Source organism: Akebia trifoliata, chromosome 13 (assembly GCF_017979445.1).
Source record: "Akebia trifoliata isolate Shusen 1 chromosome 13, ASM1797944v1, whole genome shotgun sequence".
Lineage (NCBI taxonomy): Eukaryota > Viridiplantae > Streptophyta > Magnoliopsida > Ranunculales > Lardizabalaceae > Akebia > Akebia trifoliata.
In genome coordinates this window covers 7,560,056-7,579,424 of record NC_141387.1, presented here as the reverse complement: position 1 = coordinate 7,579,424, position 19,369 = coordinate 7,560,056, and the positions used below count along the sequence as shown (strand labels likewise).

At 38.5% G+C, this 19,369-nt stretch overlaps 1 protein-coding gene across 5 annotated transcripts in view; it reads right to left on the bottom strand.

Moving 5' to 3' along the window:
• Nucleotides 1-1,586: 1,586 nt before the first annotated feature.
• Nucleotides 1,587-19,369, bottom strand: part of LOC147387656 (uncharacterized) — a 31,206-nt gene continuing 13,423 nt past the window's right edge. Inside the window, exons 1-7 of one of the 5 annotated variants that reach the window (XM_086420924.1) lie at nucleotides 7,402-7,579; nucleotides 7,141-7,231; nucleotides 6,185-6,285; nucleotides 3,542-3,724; nucleotides 2,275-2,339; nucleotides 1,884-2,174; nucleotides 1,587-1,792 (exon numbers count right to left, since the gene is read on the bottom strand). In XM_086420924.1, the coding sequence (XP_086277050.1) occupies nucleotides 1,675-1,792; nucleotides 1,884-2,174; nucleotides 2,275-2,339; nucleotides 3,542-3,724; nucleotides 6,185-6,285; nucleotides 7,141-7,231; nucleotides 7,402-7,467 (915 nt within the window). In that variant the 5' untranslated portion in view covers nucleotides 7,468-7,579 and the 3' untranslated portion in view covers nucleotides 1,587-1,674. Of the gene's footprint in view, nucleotides 1,793-1,883; nucleotides 2,175-2,274; nucleotides 2,340-3,541; nucleotides 3,725-6,184; nucleotides 6,286-7,140; nucleotides 7,232-7,401; nucleotides 7,580-19,369 lie in introns of those variants that run through there. The other 4 variants (XM_086420922.1, XM_086420926.1, XM_086420923.1 and 1 more) reach the window with 4 other exon arrangements.

Here is a 19,369-nt window from a genome sequence, read left to right as displayed (position 1 = left end):
CGGATGTTCTAAAACTCTATCCGAATTCGAATCCGATTATCTTATTGGATATCAGATAATATCCAATTAGAATTCGAATAATTTGTATATTAAAAAAAAGCATTATTTTTCCTTATCCAACTGATTTTTCATAATTAAAAAAAAAAAAAACTTATTATATATTATGTTATTTGTATAAAAAATTAATCAAATAAAATAATATATATTATATATTATTTCGAATCAGATTTGAAATCTTAATATCCGAATCTGTATCCGATAAGGATTCGAATATATAAAACTATCCGAATTCGAATCCAATATCCAAAATTTTTGGATAATATCCAATTTTTCGAATTCGAATCAGATTCGAATTTTCGGCTATCCATTGACACCCCTAGTCTAACCCAGGCCAACTGAAACGAATTCTATATAATGGGCCCTACAAGAAATAAGGTTCCTGTTGGGTTTCCCTGCTTGGAATTTATTCCTAGAGATGTGCCTTCTGGAACCATTTCTCATTTTGTTAGTTTATTTGTACATAAGTTCTAAGAGTTGATGTAACATTTTGATTGTTGTTGTCTGTTTAACTACGTGCTTTCGGTAGAGTTTATTGTAGTTTTCTTTGTTGTTTTCACCCCAACACTGCAATATCAGATGAATCCACTTAATCCAAAATGGGGTTTGTCTTCTAAAATAAGAATTACCCATAAATCACAAACAAACAAACAAAAAATTTTGAAAATTAACATTGTAAAAGTGGAACATATGTGAAGATTTTGTAGGCATAGAAATTTTAAACTGATCCCTACATTTTGTATGAATCACAAGAAACCCCTAAAATTAATAAAAGGCTTTATAAATTTAAATTGGAGTCCATATTGGGAACGAGCCTCCACCTGTTTGGATTTCACTTTTCCATTGATAAAGCCCATGAATTAATAAAGTCCGATTTCAAGTGATCCACACTAAAAGGCTTTAGACGCATACCAAAATGTAAAACCCACTAAAGATCCATACAGTTCTCAAATTTGAAATTTGACCAAATTAACCTTTAGACTAATTAATCAAAACTCATTAAATCATGGCCATAATTGAAATGTTAAATTATCATAAATCTATAAATACTAAAACTTCACTCATATAAGAGGAGCTTGAATCATTTTTTTTTTTCAAAAGAAGAAATGGACTTTAACCTCTAGAGAAGATCAAGTTTACAAACTCTCATCTTGAAACAAACAAAAAAACCTCCAAGAGAAGATCAAGCTTAAGGCCTTCTCTATGAATAAATAACTCCTTCTATCGATCAAGTGCAAAGTCCCAAGATTAAATAACTTATACAAAATCTCTACAGAAAAACAAACATCTCAAGCGATCATCCACAAATCACGAAACCCTTTTTCAACGGATCAAACGTAATACCAAGAGAGAAAAAAGTTACACGTCATTATTTTGTATGTGACTATTAATCAAAGGATAACACTCCAGTGATCAACTATACCAAGAATTATACATACATTTCTTCATCAAATCAATTATAATCTTATTTCACACATCTCAAGGTAGATCATAAAATTTTTTATCAATAGACTTAATGATACAAAAACTAAACAAGCAACCCATCTTTACTCAAAATATAAGTGTCAAGTTTGTTAAAAGAAATACAAATGATAACAAATAAAGTAGGTGCATGTACTAAAAAGTTTTCGGTTCAGCATACATTGTACATTGTCGTGAGGATTTTAATCCTTTCAATCTATGTACAATCAGGAAGTCCTTTTCATCGGTCAGACCATGTGACTGCATTGCAACCCTGCAGATCCAAGCATGAGAAAAACTAAATCATTATCTTAGGTATGTTGTAGAACACCAAATCAAATTTTCATGAGTTAGAATTCCCATACTTTTCCGAATTCGCACTCGATGTTGGTCTGGATATATGTGTCGCCAGTGATGGAGGTCCCAATGTAGAGCCATGTGAAGCACTGGAGTAAGGTTGCCTGCTTACTTCTGACACGGGTGCACGCAATGGAAGATGCTTGAAAGCCCCAAAGTCGAGATGAATTGGGAGTTTTGGTTGTGAGGGCTCAGGATTGTCTTTTGTCACGATGTGATCTCCGCAATTGACCATGAGACACTGGTGCTGGATTCCTTCCCCATCCAGGTGAAGGCATGTCACAATATGAAAGATGGCTCTGCAAATTTGCAAAAAAGAATAAAATAAAAACATGCAACAAAAAGAACAGAAGATTGACCGTATAGTATTAAAAAAAAAAGGGTTTGAAATCAGTTTACCGTCTTGGGAAAGAATGCCTAGTTCCCCACATGTAAAAAAGCACTACGTATCCGAAAGAAATTTCCTGTTTGAGAGTGGTCATGTCATCATTAAATGATTAACAAGTAGCACAAATGAATAAAAATAAAATACTTAATCTATGCAACATAAAAATGTTTGAGCTAGAAAATTTTGGTGTCTTTAAGCTTTTCTCGAAGGGGGATCTTTGCAAAGAATATTGCTTAAATTAAAGACAGAAAAAAATGAAACTCTAATTTCCAAGTTTACATTGCATGACAAAAGCTAAGTTACACGAGAAATTAGATACATATCTCGACATAGAAGGAATCTTATATTTGAATGGGAGAAAAATTGCATACCTTTACTCACATTGCGCCCAAGGTTTTTGTTTTCTTTTAAAGCACGAAACAGGTTAGGATTACAAGTAAACAAGAAATGAATCTATCCAATAGTATAAAGTAAATTGAGGGATGTTGCTTAATCACTTTTATTTATTATTATTTTTTTCATTTTTATTGGCTAGTACCAAAATAATTAAGAGAGAAACAAAAATGAAAGACAAACGTTATGCACAAGAAAAGCATCGCTTACCCAATATTTCTGGCAATGAAGACACGCAGACTGGGCAATTTAAACTGATGCAGTAGTTTTCCCAATCAAATTTGCAAAAATATACCAAAAATCTACATAGGACCTGTGAGGGGTGACTTAGTTGTAAATAAAATTTATTTATACCTAGAAAAAATAAAAGAAAAAAAAATTAGAATTTATCTGACTCGCCAATAAAGGTTCATCTATAGAGATGAGTGGAAAAGATTGATGACATACAAGACCAATGTCTCCAATGCATATGAAGACATCAAACCATGATGAGCACCGTCGGCTCTCATAGTAGCCCCAAGCTTTAATTAGCATAATGCTGCCCTTAAAGAGGTGGTCTTTGCCAATAATGGGATCAACCTTTGTAATAAAAAGCACGAGAAATGTCAAACCATGTGCCTTAAAAAATAAAGGAAAAGGTTTATATTCAAGAAGCCTACATAAATAGTAAGCTCATTTGATAATGTGCTAAAACCTTCAAAAAAATAAGAGAAATTATAGAATTAAAATCGTACCAATGGAATGTAATATAACCTAGTATTTTCCTTTTAGAGATACATTTATCCATGATTTCTAAATTTTATAATTCTTCATATGGTATGGTAAACTATTGATGAATAAATTATAAATAATTTATCTATAATTTTGAGAGGAATGTAGACTAACCTCTGCATTAAGGCATCGGATGTCCCTCACTTCAAATTCAGCAGAATTGTTCTTCTCTTCTCTTTGAAGGACCACCCAAACATCATCAGCCAATGCAGACACTAGATTTGGACTGGTAAGTGCGGTCAAACCTACCGGTCCATCTAGTAGATACATTTTCAACGGCACCGAACCAAACGTGAACTAAAAAAAGAGAAGTTATAAAAATCAATGAAGAAATCCTCATCTTCAATGAGATGAGAGCTAATTCTCTTCCATGATTAGAGCAATAGAATGTGCATAATGGGGTGTCACATTCAAGTTTAAAGAACCACTCCTTCAAGAAGAAGGCTTATTATTCTATTTAAAAGAAAGAAAATGCCATTCAATCTGAAATCCCAATCACATATCACCCACACTTTTTTACTTATTAGGTGGCTTGTGGCAATCATCCCTAAAGTATAAACTACTGTAATGGAACTTTACTGCTAGATTAATCCCAACTTTTTTGAACTCTTAAAGACTAAGAAAAATAAATAATTAGTGTTCCAATTTTTAAACATAAGTTTATCCCTACTAAATTATAGATAAATTTCGCTCGGATGCCTCTCAAACCGAGATGACTCTCCAGAGTTGGTCTCGTCCGAGATTTAAAACTACACATCAAACAGACAAGACTGCAAGGTTCATTTTTTGTTTGTGTCATCAAAAGAAATCAACATAGCATCTAAACTAACTAATACTATGCCTCTATACTTCTTTCGTATAGACAATTAAAGAGAAGTTTCTCTAAGAAACTTAGGAGACATCTCATAAGAAACTCGAAAGATTTATAACAAAACAATAGAAACGAGAATTCTCCAAATGAGGGACTAGCCGATTAATTCGACAAATTAATCGATAACTTATCAATTGATCGTGAAATATGGTAAAAAAAATTCCCCTTCAACTTGAAATTTTTATTTCCTTCAACATTTAAATCCCAATAACAAGACAGGGTTTTTTTAAGGGGTTCAAGATGATCGATTTTGGTTAGAAATCTTAAAATATTGTTTTATATTTCTTGAAAAAAATTCAATTTTTCGTCAAAACTTTCATGAATGTATCCAAATTAACCGCCTATCGAATAATTACTGAATCTGAGTACTGTTACTATGAATCTGGTGTACAATTTAAGACTTGTAAAAATCCAAAGAAAAAAAAAAAGGGAAAAAAATACATAACTTTATAGCTATAGAGGTAAATAATTACAGAACAAATAAAAATGACAAAATTATCAAAATAAAATCAAGCAAAGGGAAAAAGATCCTCACTACACCTCCAAGATAGTATCTAATTATCCTCTGTAAAGAATTGATAACTGTCACCCTCATCTGCTGAGGGACCATTGTGGGATAAATTTGACATATTATCTCCTTTGTTCTGCTCTAAGCCAATGGTCCTCGCCAATTGACAATGGGTCAGGATTAGATGCCAATGAAAACAACTAGAAGAGTGGGAATGAGCTGTCTTCTGTTAAGAACCTACTAGGCTTTGGTAAACAAATTCGAAGATTGTCCATGAAATCAGAAGCTAAAGGTATCAACTTGGTGAGAAAGAAGTAGTTTTAGAGGAAATGCTTCTATGGGTCTATTTAAGTCCTATTTGAAAAGCTAGAAAATGGTTTAAATAGAAACTTTTTTTTGGAAATTCTATCTGAGTCTATACAGAGATGAACAACAAAGGTTGAAGAAACTTAAAAAAATCGAAGGGAAAATGTCTCAAGAAACAAACAAACAAAAAAAAATAAAAAAAAATTGGGTTTGAAAGGAAAAATTGTCTAATTTGTGCTTCCACTCATTTTACTAGTTTTTGAGCTCACACCAACAACTCAATATATCAAAATCAAGATCTTTCAAATGAGATATTGTGAAGATCTATTTTTTTTTTTTTTTTTTTTTTTTTTTAAATTACACGTGGTGCATATGCAAATGGCAAGAGTTAGGACACATTACTCAAAATGAAGTGATATGGTAGATCGTGTATATATTTTATATCTTACTTTCAAATTGGGTTAGACGCATCTAACTATAGATTACTGAAGTGGAAATTTAAATGAAAAATAAATTTTATACTTTGAAAATAATTAAAATACTTCACAACATATTAAAAAGAACAGTCTACTAATGTGTAGTTTAGTATATCATTTGAAAATCATTTTCTTTTGAATATAAATTACATATTCATTTTAATTTAAAATTATATAATAAATATAGTAGATTTATTTTGACTAGAGGGAGAAAGAAAATAATTAATGCAATTCTTAATAGATACCATTTAGTATTCCTAAATTCACTTTCATTACTCATACATCACGTACGGTGTGCATGCCCGAGGTAGATCAAGAACAATAAGAAATAAATGATAATTTTCTAGGAAATTAAATTATTATATTTATTAAATTATTACTTGATTTTCTATGAGTTACATGAAAAAAAATATATTTAACCTTCTTATTGTGATAGGGCTAATAAACACATTATGCACAAACACTATAGGTATAGAATGGTGCAATCACACACAAATAAGACAAAGAACTACCATCCAATGACATGTTTTGTACATTGATCTACTAAAAATTAATATTAAAAAAAATGAAGATAGTGAAAGTAAATACAAACTTACTTTCAATAACAAAAGACTTGGCTCTAAGACAAACAGGATAAAGGAACATGACTCATTTAGTCGATCCCAAATCTTCCAACTAAAACTTTGGTGTAGTACACCTATTAAAAAACAATAACAAAGTGAGGTGAGGGATAAGTGAATACTTGCTATGTATCATGTAACCTAAAATCTTAACTAACTTCGAAAACTAACACCATGGTTTAAAATCTTGTTTCGATCCAATGTTTCAATTTCTTAAAAAATCGAAACGAAACTGAAACATTGTCGGAATATTTGAAACATTCAAAATATTAAAAACATTTCTATAAAAAATCTTTCCCAGAAAACCATGGTCAAAAGAGTTTTCAATAGTTTGAAAATATATTAGTATAAAAAATATTTACTAGAATATGAGAATTGGTCTATATGTCCTATTCCTTTAAAGAAGACCAAGGTCAAAGGTGTTATACTTGTTGGTGAAGAAAGGGTAGAACAACTTTTATCTAAAAGCTTGTAAAGCAACTCAAGGAATTTGAGATTTCAAGAGAAAAAAGAGAAAAAATGTACTCTCTCTCTCTCTCTCTCTCTCTCTCTCTCGCAAATCTCTCCCCGAATCTCTCTCCTCTCATAGATCTCAAGGCAGATTTCTTTCTTTCCTCTCGCAGATTCCACTTCTCTCACAGATCTCTCGTCAGATTTCCCTCATAAATCCCTCCCATAGATGTCTTTGGAAGATCTCTCTCCCCCAAATATCTCTGTTAGAGATCTCTAAAAAAAAAAAAAAAGATCAAAACTTGGAATGCTTCAATTTGTATGTGGTTTCGTTTTGACATGACAAAAATCCAAAATGTTTCATATAAAACATTACGAAACAAAAAAAAAAAAATTTAACCATGACTGACAACAAATATATCAAAAGCTATACAAATCAATGAAAATTTCCATCCACATGATTAAAAGGTTGCTACACTTACAAGACTTATTTTGCAGGACTCTGCTTAAAATGTCCAATGATTGATTTACCATTTCCCCTCTTTGACGATCATATCCATTTTCTACAATTACCTATAAAATGGAAAATATAATTAAAATTCAAGTGCTGATATTTTTTTATTTGAATTCTGACAATGAAAATAGATAGAAAATGGTAAGAATAGAAATAAAGAAACTCTTTGATGAAATATGTTTAATTTTACCATAATATTAAAACCTATTCATAAAATAAAACCCCTTACCAGGTAAATGGGGGAGATTGTCGAATCATCATCTTCCATGGCTTGTGAAAAAGAAAAAAAAAACATGAAGAACTAGGTTTCATCTTCTCAATGTCTTAACATGATTCACTTTCATCAAATCGCTAAACACTCATTTTATAATTTTTCCCCTCAAACTTACTGTAAAATGCTTCGATGCTCCACCTGAAGACAACATGAGTATAAATAATGTGCGGGCAAGGAGGTATTGTCAGGTTTACTGTGGGCTACAGACTGTAACTAATAAATGTTACTTTAAAAGTTATATTATTTAACTCTTTTTTTATAATTTCTAAAATGAATACAAACAACATCCTCATCATTTCTGTTGACCTACCTATTTTGTTTTTAGTATGGGTTTTCTTGTAATGCTCAATGCAGGTTTTCTTATAAAGCCCCATGTACAGTCTGTCAGTGTTCAGTCTGAACATACATTAATTAACTGAGTTGTCAAGAAACCGTTGGTATCTTTTCAATATCTCACGTTTCATAACCTGCAACATATTTTCATGTTTTTAAATTTGTATCATGTGTATCTCATGTGTTGTTGGGCTTGAATTCAGGCCCAAACTCATTTTAAGAATTTATATGTCTAGCAAGGGGTGGCAATTTTACGACAACCCTCAAACACGACTAGAAACGACAAGAAATTAGTGGGTTTGGGTTATTATAGTGTCAACCCATCTAACATGATTATTAAATGAGTCGGGTCTAGGTTAGGAGCGTCAACCCATTGTGACACGTTTAGTTATTTTGCCGTTAACATGTACTTTTAAATATATCAACAATTATTTAAGAAGTTTTTTAAATTACCCACTTTTTATGATAAAACTTAGTTTATGTTTTGTGATACTTAATTTATGTTTTTAGATATTAGTTTATCGGTTTGTGACTTTATTTTTAGTAATGGTATTTTATTTTTGTGGTGGAAATGGAACATATTTTTTTTTTCAACACAAATTTGAATTTTATTAAACAAATTACATATGGGTCGGGCCAAGTATGCTTATTTATAAATGGGTTGGGTTTGAGTTTAAGTTTTTGACACGATTATTAAATGGTCGGGTTTGAGTTTGATAAATTTTCATAATACCCTTACCTCAACACAACACGACCCATTGCCACCCGTATGTGTAGCTCAAATTGTGTGAGTGCATGCCCATTGAAGCATGCTTATCACTGTGCAGTCATACAATAATCATTTTTTTTTTTATTCAAAATCAATTATAAATAAATAAAATTAAAATTAAAACACTTTGTAGATTTTGGTGCAATATACAAAATTCCAATCTAACCTTTATGAATTTTGTCAAAATACCTATATTGAATATAAACTTTTAAATAATGCATTGACTTTAAAATAAAAATATTTTTAAAACAAATCTATGACTACAATTACGAAATTGAAAGTCCCTAACGCTTTGTATTCAATTCTTAGCTTATGAACTTAACGATACTTGAATTCTAACAAAGATTGGGCTTCAAATCTTGTCTCAAAACTCTACTTTCTTTGATGATTAGGTTAAAACTACTTGGTGATTTGAATCATTTCTTTAACTAGTTTAGCTTCTGGTTCAATTTCTAACAAGATTAAAACCTAATCTAACGCGTAAAATGGGTCAGATACTGGCTGGATATGAGTGTGTCCATATCCATATCCGAATTTGAATCCGAGTCGGATCATACTACTTAAGTCCATATCCGAACCATTTTACTTTTATTAAAATTATATGTGGATTCAATTCGACCGAATTTATTGATTCGGGCTGGATCATATCAAACTGCTTAAGATTATTTTAAATAAAATTGCTAAAATGTAATTTGAACTTAAGACCTCTCCATTTTTAAAAATAAGAAACTTTTTATCATATAAAATATTTTCAACATATGTTTTGTCATCTTGAAATGAATTATTTAATTATATTATAATAAAATAAGATGAACGGTCATATGGAGTACGTACAAAAATGGAGAAAAAAGTATTATCAATTTTCTTTTATTTGAATGAAAATAATTCAAAATGACTTTGCCAAAGCATTGTTTTTAGCACAAACCTCTCAAAATCTTGTTAGGTATCATGTACATATACACAATATAAAAAATTTAAACACCAAGTATTACTGTATAAATTAAAGTATGCAAAATAAATATCAAAATATAGGATACCAATATATAAGAACAAATGCAACATATCAACATAAATAACTGCACAAACTATCAAACTTAAAAGTCACACTAAAATTGTAGGAAAAAATTATAGTACAAAATTAAGATAACAAACAAATAAAACAAAGAAAGCTTTGATTTTATATAAGGAAGGACAACCACCAAGGTACAATGAATAGTTGTAACTCACAACAGAGATTCAACGATTAGATAACAATGAATCCCTATGGTCATAAAAATGATCCCAGTGATCATGAGAATGAATGGTACCAAGAAATTTTCAAATAAAGGTAAGGATGGAAATCTTTATTAATAAATATCGGAAGGTAAGTGTTAAAGACTTTTGGCTTTGGTAAATTTCTTTTAGTATTTTATAAACTAATTTTAGTATCAAGGCTCTTAGGTAGGAATCACACTAATTTCTCTAGGTGGAAGCAAGCGAGAAGAGGAGGAATAGGGACGGATTTAGAGTGGGGGCAATGGGGGCACTTGCCCCCATAAGAATTTTCAAACCTTCTTTGGAGTAATGAACTATTGCTCTCCCAATTTGTCTTACACTCTTAGTTGCCTCCCACAAAACAGTTTCCATGGTTATGTTGTCCCCACAAAAAAAAAATTACAATCTTCATTGCCCTCACAAAAAAACTTCCACTCTTACATTGCCCCCACATGAGTTAAATCCTGGCTCTGCCCCTGAGGAGGAATATCTACTCTTTAGTGAATGTTCTCGAGTTGTAAGTGATCAGATGAAGAAAATCATTAATACAATAGACAAAAAACAATTAGATACCTCAGAAGTTGCTTTAGAGTCAACGAACTCTACAATAAAGTAAGACCAATACTAAGTATATAATGTGCAACATCAATGACAAACGAAAAGAAAATAATCAACAAAAACTGACGATCAATAAATACCTCAAAGTGGTCATATTCATTATATTTGATCTGTTATGCAAAAAATTAGAGATTATCAAAGAAAGATTGTAAGTAATGTTCATGGATTGGTGGACTCGAAGAATTTGAACGTGCCAATTTGAGCTCAAGAAATAAGCACAATGTATATTTGTGATGATTGATTCTTAATACCACTCCAAAGAAAAAAAAAATTCCATGAATTTCAACTTCTTAAATTTTCCATGTAAAAAATTGATTTTAATTATTTCAAAAGTATAGTCCCCCTAAAAGAATTATTGATTTTCTACAAGTCCATTGTCTTCCATCACTATATGAAAAATGGAAAATTCGACAGAAAAAATTGACGGGCCAAGGCTTATGAATTTTAGAAACTTAATTTTGATGGTCTAGGACCGTCAAAATTCTTAATGTTCCCAGATTTGACGGCTTAGAGCTGTCGAATTTCTCCCATCCTTCATTAATATGACAATTTTGACCCGTCGAAAAAAAAAATTGACAATGAAATATTCGACCTCTTGGTCCGTCGAATTTTATGAAATTTGACAGCTCAAGACCGTCAAATTTAGGCTTTTTTCACATTGTGCATGTTAATTTACTTGGCAAGATCATATAGTGTAAAACCTTTATCTATTTTATTATCATTGATTTATAAAACAAAATATTAGAGAAAATTGAGTAATTAATCAAATCGCATCACAAATCCAAAGTCAAAGGGAGTGTGTTTTGGTGAGTTTACGTTATACTCTAGTGGAAGACTAGAAGATCATGGTGAAGAAGGTGTACCAATGATTTTGAAAATGTCACCAAAACCAATGCCAATTTGCTTTTCTCATTTGATGAAAATGCTAGGGTGACTTGCCATAATACTCCTAGTAGCACTGAGAATATGCTTGAGTGTGCAGAAAACCATAGATGCTTTTATTAAAGAAAGATACACTCAATAAAAATCAATGGTTCTCTCTGCACACACGCACATAATGATACATCGATTGTTATTTCAAGTTACTGTAGCAATACTTGTATCATTTTGGTAATTTACACATAACCCCATCAATCTCATTATTCATTGTGACACCAACAGAAAAAATTGGCCTAAATACCCTCGTCTTATGTCATCAAGATCCTATACCATTGGATCTGGGGACTATAAAAAAAGGTTAAAGAGATAGGCCTTAGCGTGTCACCATTGAAATAGGGACAATAAAACCTTTTTCCTCACTAGTTAGACATAGAATATCTTGTTCACTTGACCGCTATCCACAAAAGGCACTAGTCCTACGATGCTCCCTGGGCTTGACCCACTTACGTAGTGCCATGACATCCCAAGTAACTACACAAATGATTTTGGATCCCCTGTTCTCCTCTGCATGTAATCCTTCACGATATGGGAACCAAGTCCTTATCTACCTCATCACCACCATAGAACATTACCTAAATCTTCAACCTCAAAATTCTATCTCTCGCAACCTTCAAACCTCAAGAATAAGCATGATACGAATTATAACTACGCTCCACTTATAAAGTCTTCAACACTGATTATACCATATGTGAGGGAAATTCTGAAATAAGGACACGTGGCATGAGTTTGAGGTCGGAAGTATCTCCGAAGCTCAGATTGACGGAAGATAAGCCCGACAGATTGAACTCCTCGGGTGCAAATAAATGATTGAGCTCGGACATGAGTCACCGGTAGGTAAAATAGTACGGGTAGTGGCAGCATAGGTCGGTCGTACGGATCTGACTTATGCGACAGTTGATTGACAGCATTAGCAACTCACGTCATCCCAGAGGTGGCAGGGCAGTTGCACCAACTCCTGCAGCTGACATGTCAGGGAGTGAGCTAACTGCCCTAGGTCACCTCAAAGGATGGCGCAGAAATCAAACCAGATCAATGCCTATAAAAGAGGGAGGGCTATGGGTAAAAGAGGTTCAATCTCTTCTTCTCTAAAAAAGAAAACTAAATTACACTGATCAATTGGTCTAACTTGATCGTCGGAGTGGGTTGGTTTGCAGGTCCGCCCGAGATAAGAGAGAAGAAAAGTGTAGAGCAATTTCTTGCATCTACAATTTGGCGCCGTCCGTGGGAATCTTACAAGGAGAAAAACGACCAAGATGGGAAGGGCTAGGGGCGAAAATCGTGGAGAGCCATCAAACCCGCTACCAGCAGACTCGCCTCCAAACGCGCAAGACCCAATGCTTGCAATGTACAACTTACTCACGGAGATGAGAGAGGAAATGCGCAGGGGGTTGGAGAAACAAAATAATGAGATAATGAATATAAGGAGGGAAAATGAGGAGCTCAGGCAAAGGCTAGGTGAGCGTGCGGAAACCGAAGGAGGCCCGGGTGCAGAGCGAAGCAGTGATCATACTGTCCGAGTAGCACGGACAGAGGCAGACTGGACCGAAGATTCAACAGCAATCAAAACGCAGCAAGGAAGCTCTGAAGTTAAAGAAACAATGACGAGGAAGGAAGTGGAAGAAATGCTCAGGAGAAGGGATGAGGAATTCGCACGAGGGAAGGATCCCGCACAAAAGGTACGGAACGCAATTCAGGAACTCAAGGGGACACCATTCTCGTCGATGATAATGAATTCAGAACCACCAAGATCGTTCCACATGCCGAAGTTCGAAACCTATGATGGAACACGGGATCCTATGGACCATATTCTGCATTACAGAAGTCAGATGGTGTTGTACCAGAACGATGATCCATTACTCTGCAAACTATTTCCGTCGACCTTGAGGCTCGGAGCCATGATGTGGTTCCAGGCTTTACCAGCTGGGTCCATTATGAACTTTTCCGAGCTGGAGGAAACGTTTGTCGGGCAATTTGTCCACCTGCGAAGGAAGAAGGTCGGAGTTAACACTCTATTTAACCTTCGACAGGAGTCCGGGGAGAGTATCAGGTCATTCGTAACTCGTTTTCGAACAAAGGCCCTGGATGTAGAAGGCATGGATGAGGCAACAGCCTGCGCGGCGTATATCGCTGCGGTCATCCCGGGAACACGGTTGCATGAGTCCTTGATCAAGTCTGACCCAACTCGTCTAGAAGATTTGTATGCAAAGGTAGAAAAGTATATCCTCGTGGAAGAATCCGTCAAAGGCAGGAGACGAATTGCTCAGACAGTGGCCAACAGCGAAGGGGGAATGGATGCTACAAAGGTACCGGCCCACCTCGGAGGGGAAGGAAACAAAAAAAGGCGGAGAGATTCGAACGAGCAGTCATGGTGGAAAAGAGGCCGGGTGTATACCCCGTTCAATGAAAAACTATCCGTGATACTGAGGCACATAAAGGGAGAACTCGATTTCGTTCAGCCACCGCGGGGTTACAAGGGGAAACCCGGAAAACCATACTGCGAGTATCATGAGGCTGAGGATCACCCTACTGAGGACTGTTACAGGCTGCGCCATATCATTCAAGATATGATCGAAGCAGGGAAACTCAAAGGTTATGTCTCCGCGAGAAGAAGAAGAAGGGGGGAAACTACCGAGAGAGCCGAACGGAAACCCGAACAAAGAAGGCCGACTAAAGGAGGGCGTCAAGAGACGGAAGAGCGCAGGATAGTCCATACCATCACGGGAGTGTTGGGGGCCGAAGTGCCATCTAGGCGGGCGATTCGGGAGAGAGTGAAAAAGATCTGACATATGGTCGGGGTCAACAGAGTGGCATCAGGAGTACGGGTAGCAGGAACGATGTGCAACGGAGCGGATTCCCGGGCAATTGTGTTCACGGAGGATGACCTGAGGGGAACGGCAAGGGCCCATCAGGACGCACTAGTGATTGCACTCCCAGTGGGAAATGTCGAGCTCTGTAGGATACTGGTGGATTCAGGAAGCGCAGTGGATATTCTATTCCTGAGCGCGGCAAAGAGGATGGGGGTTTCAAAGAGTTTGGAACCAACACCAACCCTCGTTTATGGGTTCAATGGTACTCCGAGCAGTCCGGTAGGAGAAATCACACTCCCGATCACAGCAGGTTCAAAAGTGGTACTGACGAGATTCGTGGTAATAGATGCGGACTCAGCCTATAACGCGATCCTGGGGCGAAGGTGGATACACGAGATGAAAGCAGTACCATCAACCTATCATCAAGTTATTCGTTTCTCGGGTAAGGAAGGAACAATGGAGATCAGGGGTGATCAGGAGATGACGCAGAGGTGTTTTCACCTAACCTTGAAATAAGACCGAGGCCCCGAGGCCATTCCTCAGAAGAAGAGAAAGGTGCCAACAACTGGGAACGAAGCTTCATAGCAATTACAGAAGCAGCCACAACGGGAGCAGCGGGTAACAGTTGAAAAAGTCGAAGCCGTGGACCTCGGCGATGACAGGGGTCAGCTAGTTAGTATCGGCACCACAATGTTGTAGGAGGAGAAGGCAGCATTGCTCCAACTTCTGAGGACAAACAAGGACGTGTTTGCGTGGTCATTGGAGGACATGCCCGGAATCGACCCATTGGTGGCGTGCCATAGACTAAACGTCGATGAAAGCTTCCGACCTGTTAGACAAAAGCCGAGGAGGCTGTCTCCGCGCCTCAGGCAGGGGGTAAATGAGGAAATCGAGAAACTTTTAAAGGCTGGGTTTATCAGGGAAGTAGAGTACCCAGAATGGATAGCAAATATAGTGGCAGTACCGAAGAAGGACGGGAGGGTGAGAGTATACATCGATTTTACGAACCTAAATAAGGCATGCCCAAAGGATAGCTTCCCGCTACCGAGGATCGATAGGTTGGTCGATGCCACTGCTGGTCATGAGAGAATGCCATTTATGGACGGATACTCGGGGTATAACCAAATCCCCCTAGCAGTGGAGGACAAGGAACGAACATCATTCATCACCGAGCAAGGGTTGTTCTGTTTTAAGGTCATGCCGTTCGGCCTAAGAAATGCCGGGGCCACTTACCAGAGACTCGTGACAAAGATGTTCGAAGGATTAATCGGGAAGACCGTGGAGGTGTATATCGACGACTTATTGGTGAAAAGCAAGAAAGCAGGAGACCATCTGACAGACCTCAAGCAAACTTTTGATCGACTGAGGAGTTTCGAAATGAAGCTGAATCCGAAGAAATGTGTTTTCGCAATCTCCTCTGGGAAATTCCTCGGGCACATTATCACCAGGAGAGGCATTGAGGCCAACCTAGACCTGATCCGGGCGTTAGTAGAGATGCCGAGCCCCACTAACCAAAAGCAGGTACAGAAGTTGACAAGGAGAATAGCTGCGCTGAACAGGTTTATCTCCAGGGTATCCGATCGATGTCGTCCGCTCTTCACGTTGTTGCGAAAAGAGAAGAATTTCACCTGGGGGTGGAGTGCGAAGCAGCGTTCAGCGACTTGAAGAAGTATTTGGGGCAGCCACCGATCCTTAGCTCTCCGGAAGAAGGAGAGGAGTTGGGAGTTTACCTGGTAACAAGTTCATCGTCAGTAAGCTCGGTTCTCTTTAAAGTCGATATGAGACGGGAATACCCTATCTACTATGTCAGCAAAACGTTGGGCCTATCAGAGATGAAATACACCAGGACGGAGAAGGTGGGATTGTCGCTCGTCTACTCAGCACACAAGCTCAGACCTTACTTCCTTTCACACCGTGTCCGATTTGTGACGGACAACCCATTGAAAGAGATGATGCATAGATCCGAAAAGTCAAGGAGGATGGCGAGATGGGCTGTAATCCTCGGCGAGTACGACTTACAATTCGAGTCACGGACAGCATTAAAAGGACAGGTATTGGCAGACTTCCTCACTGATTTCCCGGTTGAAGATCCAAACTGGGAAGAGTTGGAGAACGAAGACGAAGGGGCGGAAGAAGTGGAGTTGTGGGACAAGCAGGCAGGCTGGAGAATTTTTGTCCATGGTTCATCGAATTACTCAGTCTCGGGGGTGGGAATAGTACTTGTAACGCCAAGCAACGACAGACTGGAAAAGTTAATCAAGCTTGGATATGGGGCGTCAAATAATGAAGCTGAGTCCGAGGCAGTCATCCACGGGCTGAGAATGGCAAGCGAGTTGAGAATCGGCCGGGTAAAGCTATTCACCGATTCCCAACTTATAGCAAACCAGTGCAATGGGAAATTTGAAGCAAAGGACAAACGCATGGCGAAGTATCTAGTCTCAGTCAAGCGGGAGATTAAGAAGTTCGACCAAGTGGAGATATGCCAGATACCAAGGGATGAGAACAGGCATGCGGATTCGTTGGCTTACATTGCCTCAATGCTAGGAGAAACGGAGGGACGGTCTTTACCGGTGGAATACCTGCCTAAAGCAAGCATCGAACACGAGGAAAGGGAATGCGCACAGGCTGGAAGAACCTCGGACTGGATAGAAGAGTTCACGCAGTATCTCCACTCAAAAGTTCTCCCAGCAGACAAGGGGGAAGCCAGAAAATTACTTCGGCAGGTCGGCAAATATACTCTCGTTGGGGAGGAGCTGTATAGGATGTCCTTCGGGGGACCACTGCTTAAATGCCTTACTAAGGAAGAATCCGAGCTCATAATGGCGGAAATCCACGAGGGAATCTGCGGTAATCATTCGGGAGGACGGTCGCTCGCCAATAAGGTTATCAGTCAGGGCTACTTTTGGCCCAGGATGCAGGAAGACTGTAAGAAGTATGTAAGGACCTGCGATCAATGCCAAAAACATGCCCCTATGCATTTGCAGTCGGCTAGCGAACTCCATCCTATGAAATCACCCTGGCCGTTCTCGATATGGGGTATGGACATCGTTGGACCTCTACCTCGGGGAAAGGGGGGTAAGCTATTCATCCTAGTAGCTACAGACTATTTTACTAAATGGGTGGAAGCTGTTCCCCTCACGCGGATTAGGGAAGAGGAAGTTATCAAATTCACTTGGGAGCACATCATAACGCACTTTGGAATTCCTTACGCGCTGATCTCCGACAACGGAACGCAGTTCAAGGGCAATCGCGTGCAATTATACCTCAGGGAATACGGAATCCGATCACTGCAATCGTCACCAAGATATCCACAAGGAAATGGCCAAGCTGAAGCGTCCAACAAGACAATCCTCTAGAACTTGAAGAAGAGGCTGGCGGAGCATAAGGGAAGATGGGTAGACGAGCTACACAGCGTCCTATGGGCATACCGGACCACGGTAAGAAGGGCAACAGGTTTCACCCCGTTCGCACTAGCCTATGGAACGGAAGCTGTTATTCCAACTGAGATACAGGTTCCTACTACGAGGACGCAAGTGGCCGTGACAGAGTTCAACGATGAAATGGTCGCTCGGAATTTGGATTGGTTGGACGAGACGCGGGAAAGGGTCATAGAGAGATTGGTACGGTACCAACAGGTATTGAAGAGATCTTATGACCGGAAGGTACGTACTAGGGAGTTCAAGGTCGGCGATATGGTGTTACGAAAGGTATTTTCCAATACCAAAGAAGTCAGTAGTGGAAAGCTCGGCTGTAACTGGGAAGGACCATACATTGTGCGCAAAGTCGGGGAAAATGGCGTGTACTACTTGGAGACATCGGCGGGGGACGTAATTCAATCACCATAGAATGTATTCAATTTAAAGAAATATTATCAATAAAGTCATCTTTGCGCCTATGCCTGCTACCTAAGGGAAAGCCTCGGCTCCTCCATAGGAGTCGAACCCAACTGAGGAGTTGGTCTGATGGAAAAAGCCTTGGTCCCACCACGGGGACCAAGCCCAACTGAGGAGTTGGTCTGAAGGAAAAAGCCTTGGTCCCACCACGGGGACCAAGCCCAACTGAGGAGTTGGACTAAGGGAAAGCCTCGGCTCCTCCATAGGAGCCGAGCCCAACTGAGGAGTTGGTCTGATGGAAAAAGCCTTGGTCCCACCACGGGGACCAAGCCCAACTGAGGAGTTGGACTAAGGAAAAGCCTCGGCCCCTCCATAGGAGCCGAGCCCAACTGAGGAGTTGGTCTGATGGAAAAAGCCTTGGTCCCACCACGGGGACCAAGCCCAACTGAGGAGTTGGTCTAAAGGAAAAAGCCTTGGTCCTACCACGGGGACCAAGCCCAACTGAGGAGTTGGACTAAGGAAAAGCCTCGGCCCCTCCATAGGAGCCGAGCCCAATTGAGGAGTTGGTTTGATGGAAAAAGCCTTGGTCCCACCACGGGGACCAAGCCCAACTGAGGAGTTGGCCTGAAGGAAAAAGCCTTGGTCCCACCACGGGGACCAAGCCTAACTGAGGAGTTGGACTAAGGGAAAGTCTCGGCCCCTCCATACGAGCCGAGCCCAACTGAGGAGTTGGTCTGATAGAAAAAGCCTTGGTCCCACCACGGGGACCAAGCCCAACTGAGGAGTTGGTCTGAAGGAAAAAAGCCTTGGTCCCACCACGGGGACCAAGCCCAACTGAGGGGTTGGACTAAGTCAAAGCCTCGGCCCCTCCATAGGAGCCGAGCCCAACTGAGGAGTTGGTCTGATGGAAAAAGCCTTGGCCCCACCACGGGGACCAAGCCAAACAGTGAAGTTGGACTAAGGGGAAGCCTCAGCTCCTCAGTAGGAGCCGAGCAAAACTGAGGAGTTAGTTAAAATGATGGTAAAAGTAATCATTCCAAGGGTGTATTAAAAGTAAGAGAAAGCGCATTGCACAAGAGTTGACACAAAAACTTACATAATTCCATTAATATCGAAAGTTTACATAAGGGATTACAAAATTGGATTACAGAAAGAAAGAGGAAGAAGAAAGAAAAAATTTTATGCGTCCGCTTCGGTCACGACCTCGGCTTCATCGGGGGCTTGATCCTCGGACGGAGCAGCTGGATCTTCGACAGGTGGCTCGGGGGCAGCAACAGTTTCTACTTCGGGAATCGCCTCCGGATTCTTCGCAGTAGCCTCGGCTCTCCTCAGCTTTGCTTTCAGCTTGTTGTAAGCCGCCTCCCAAGCTT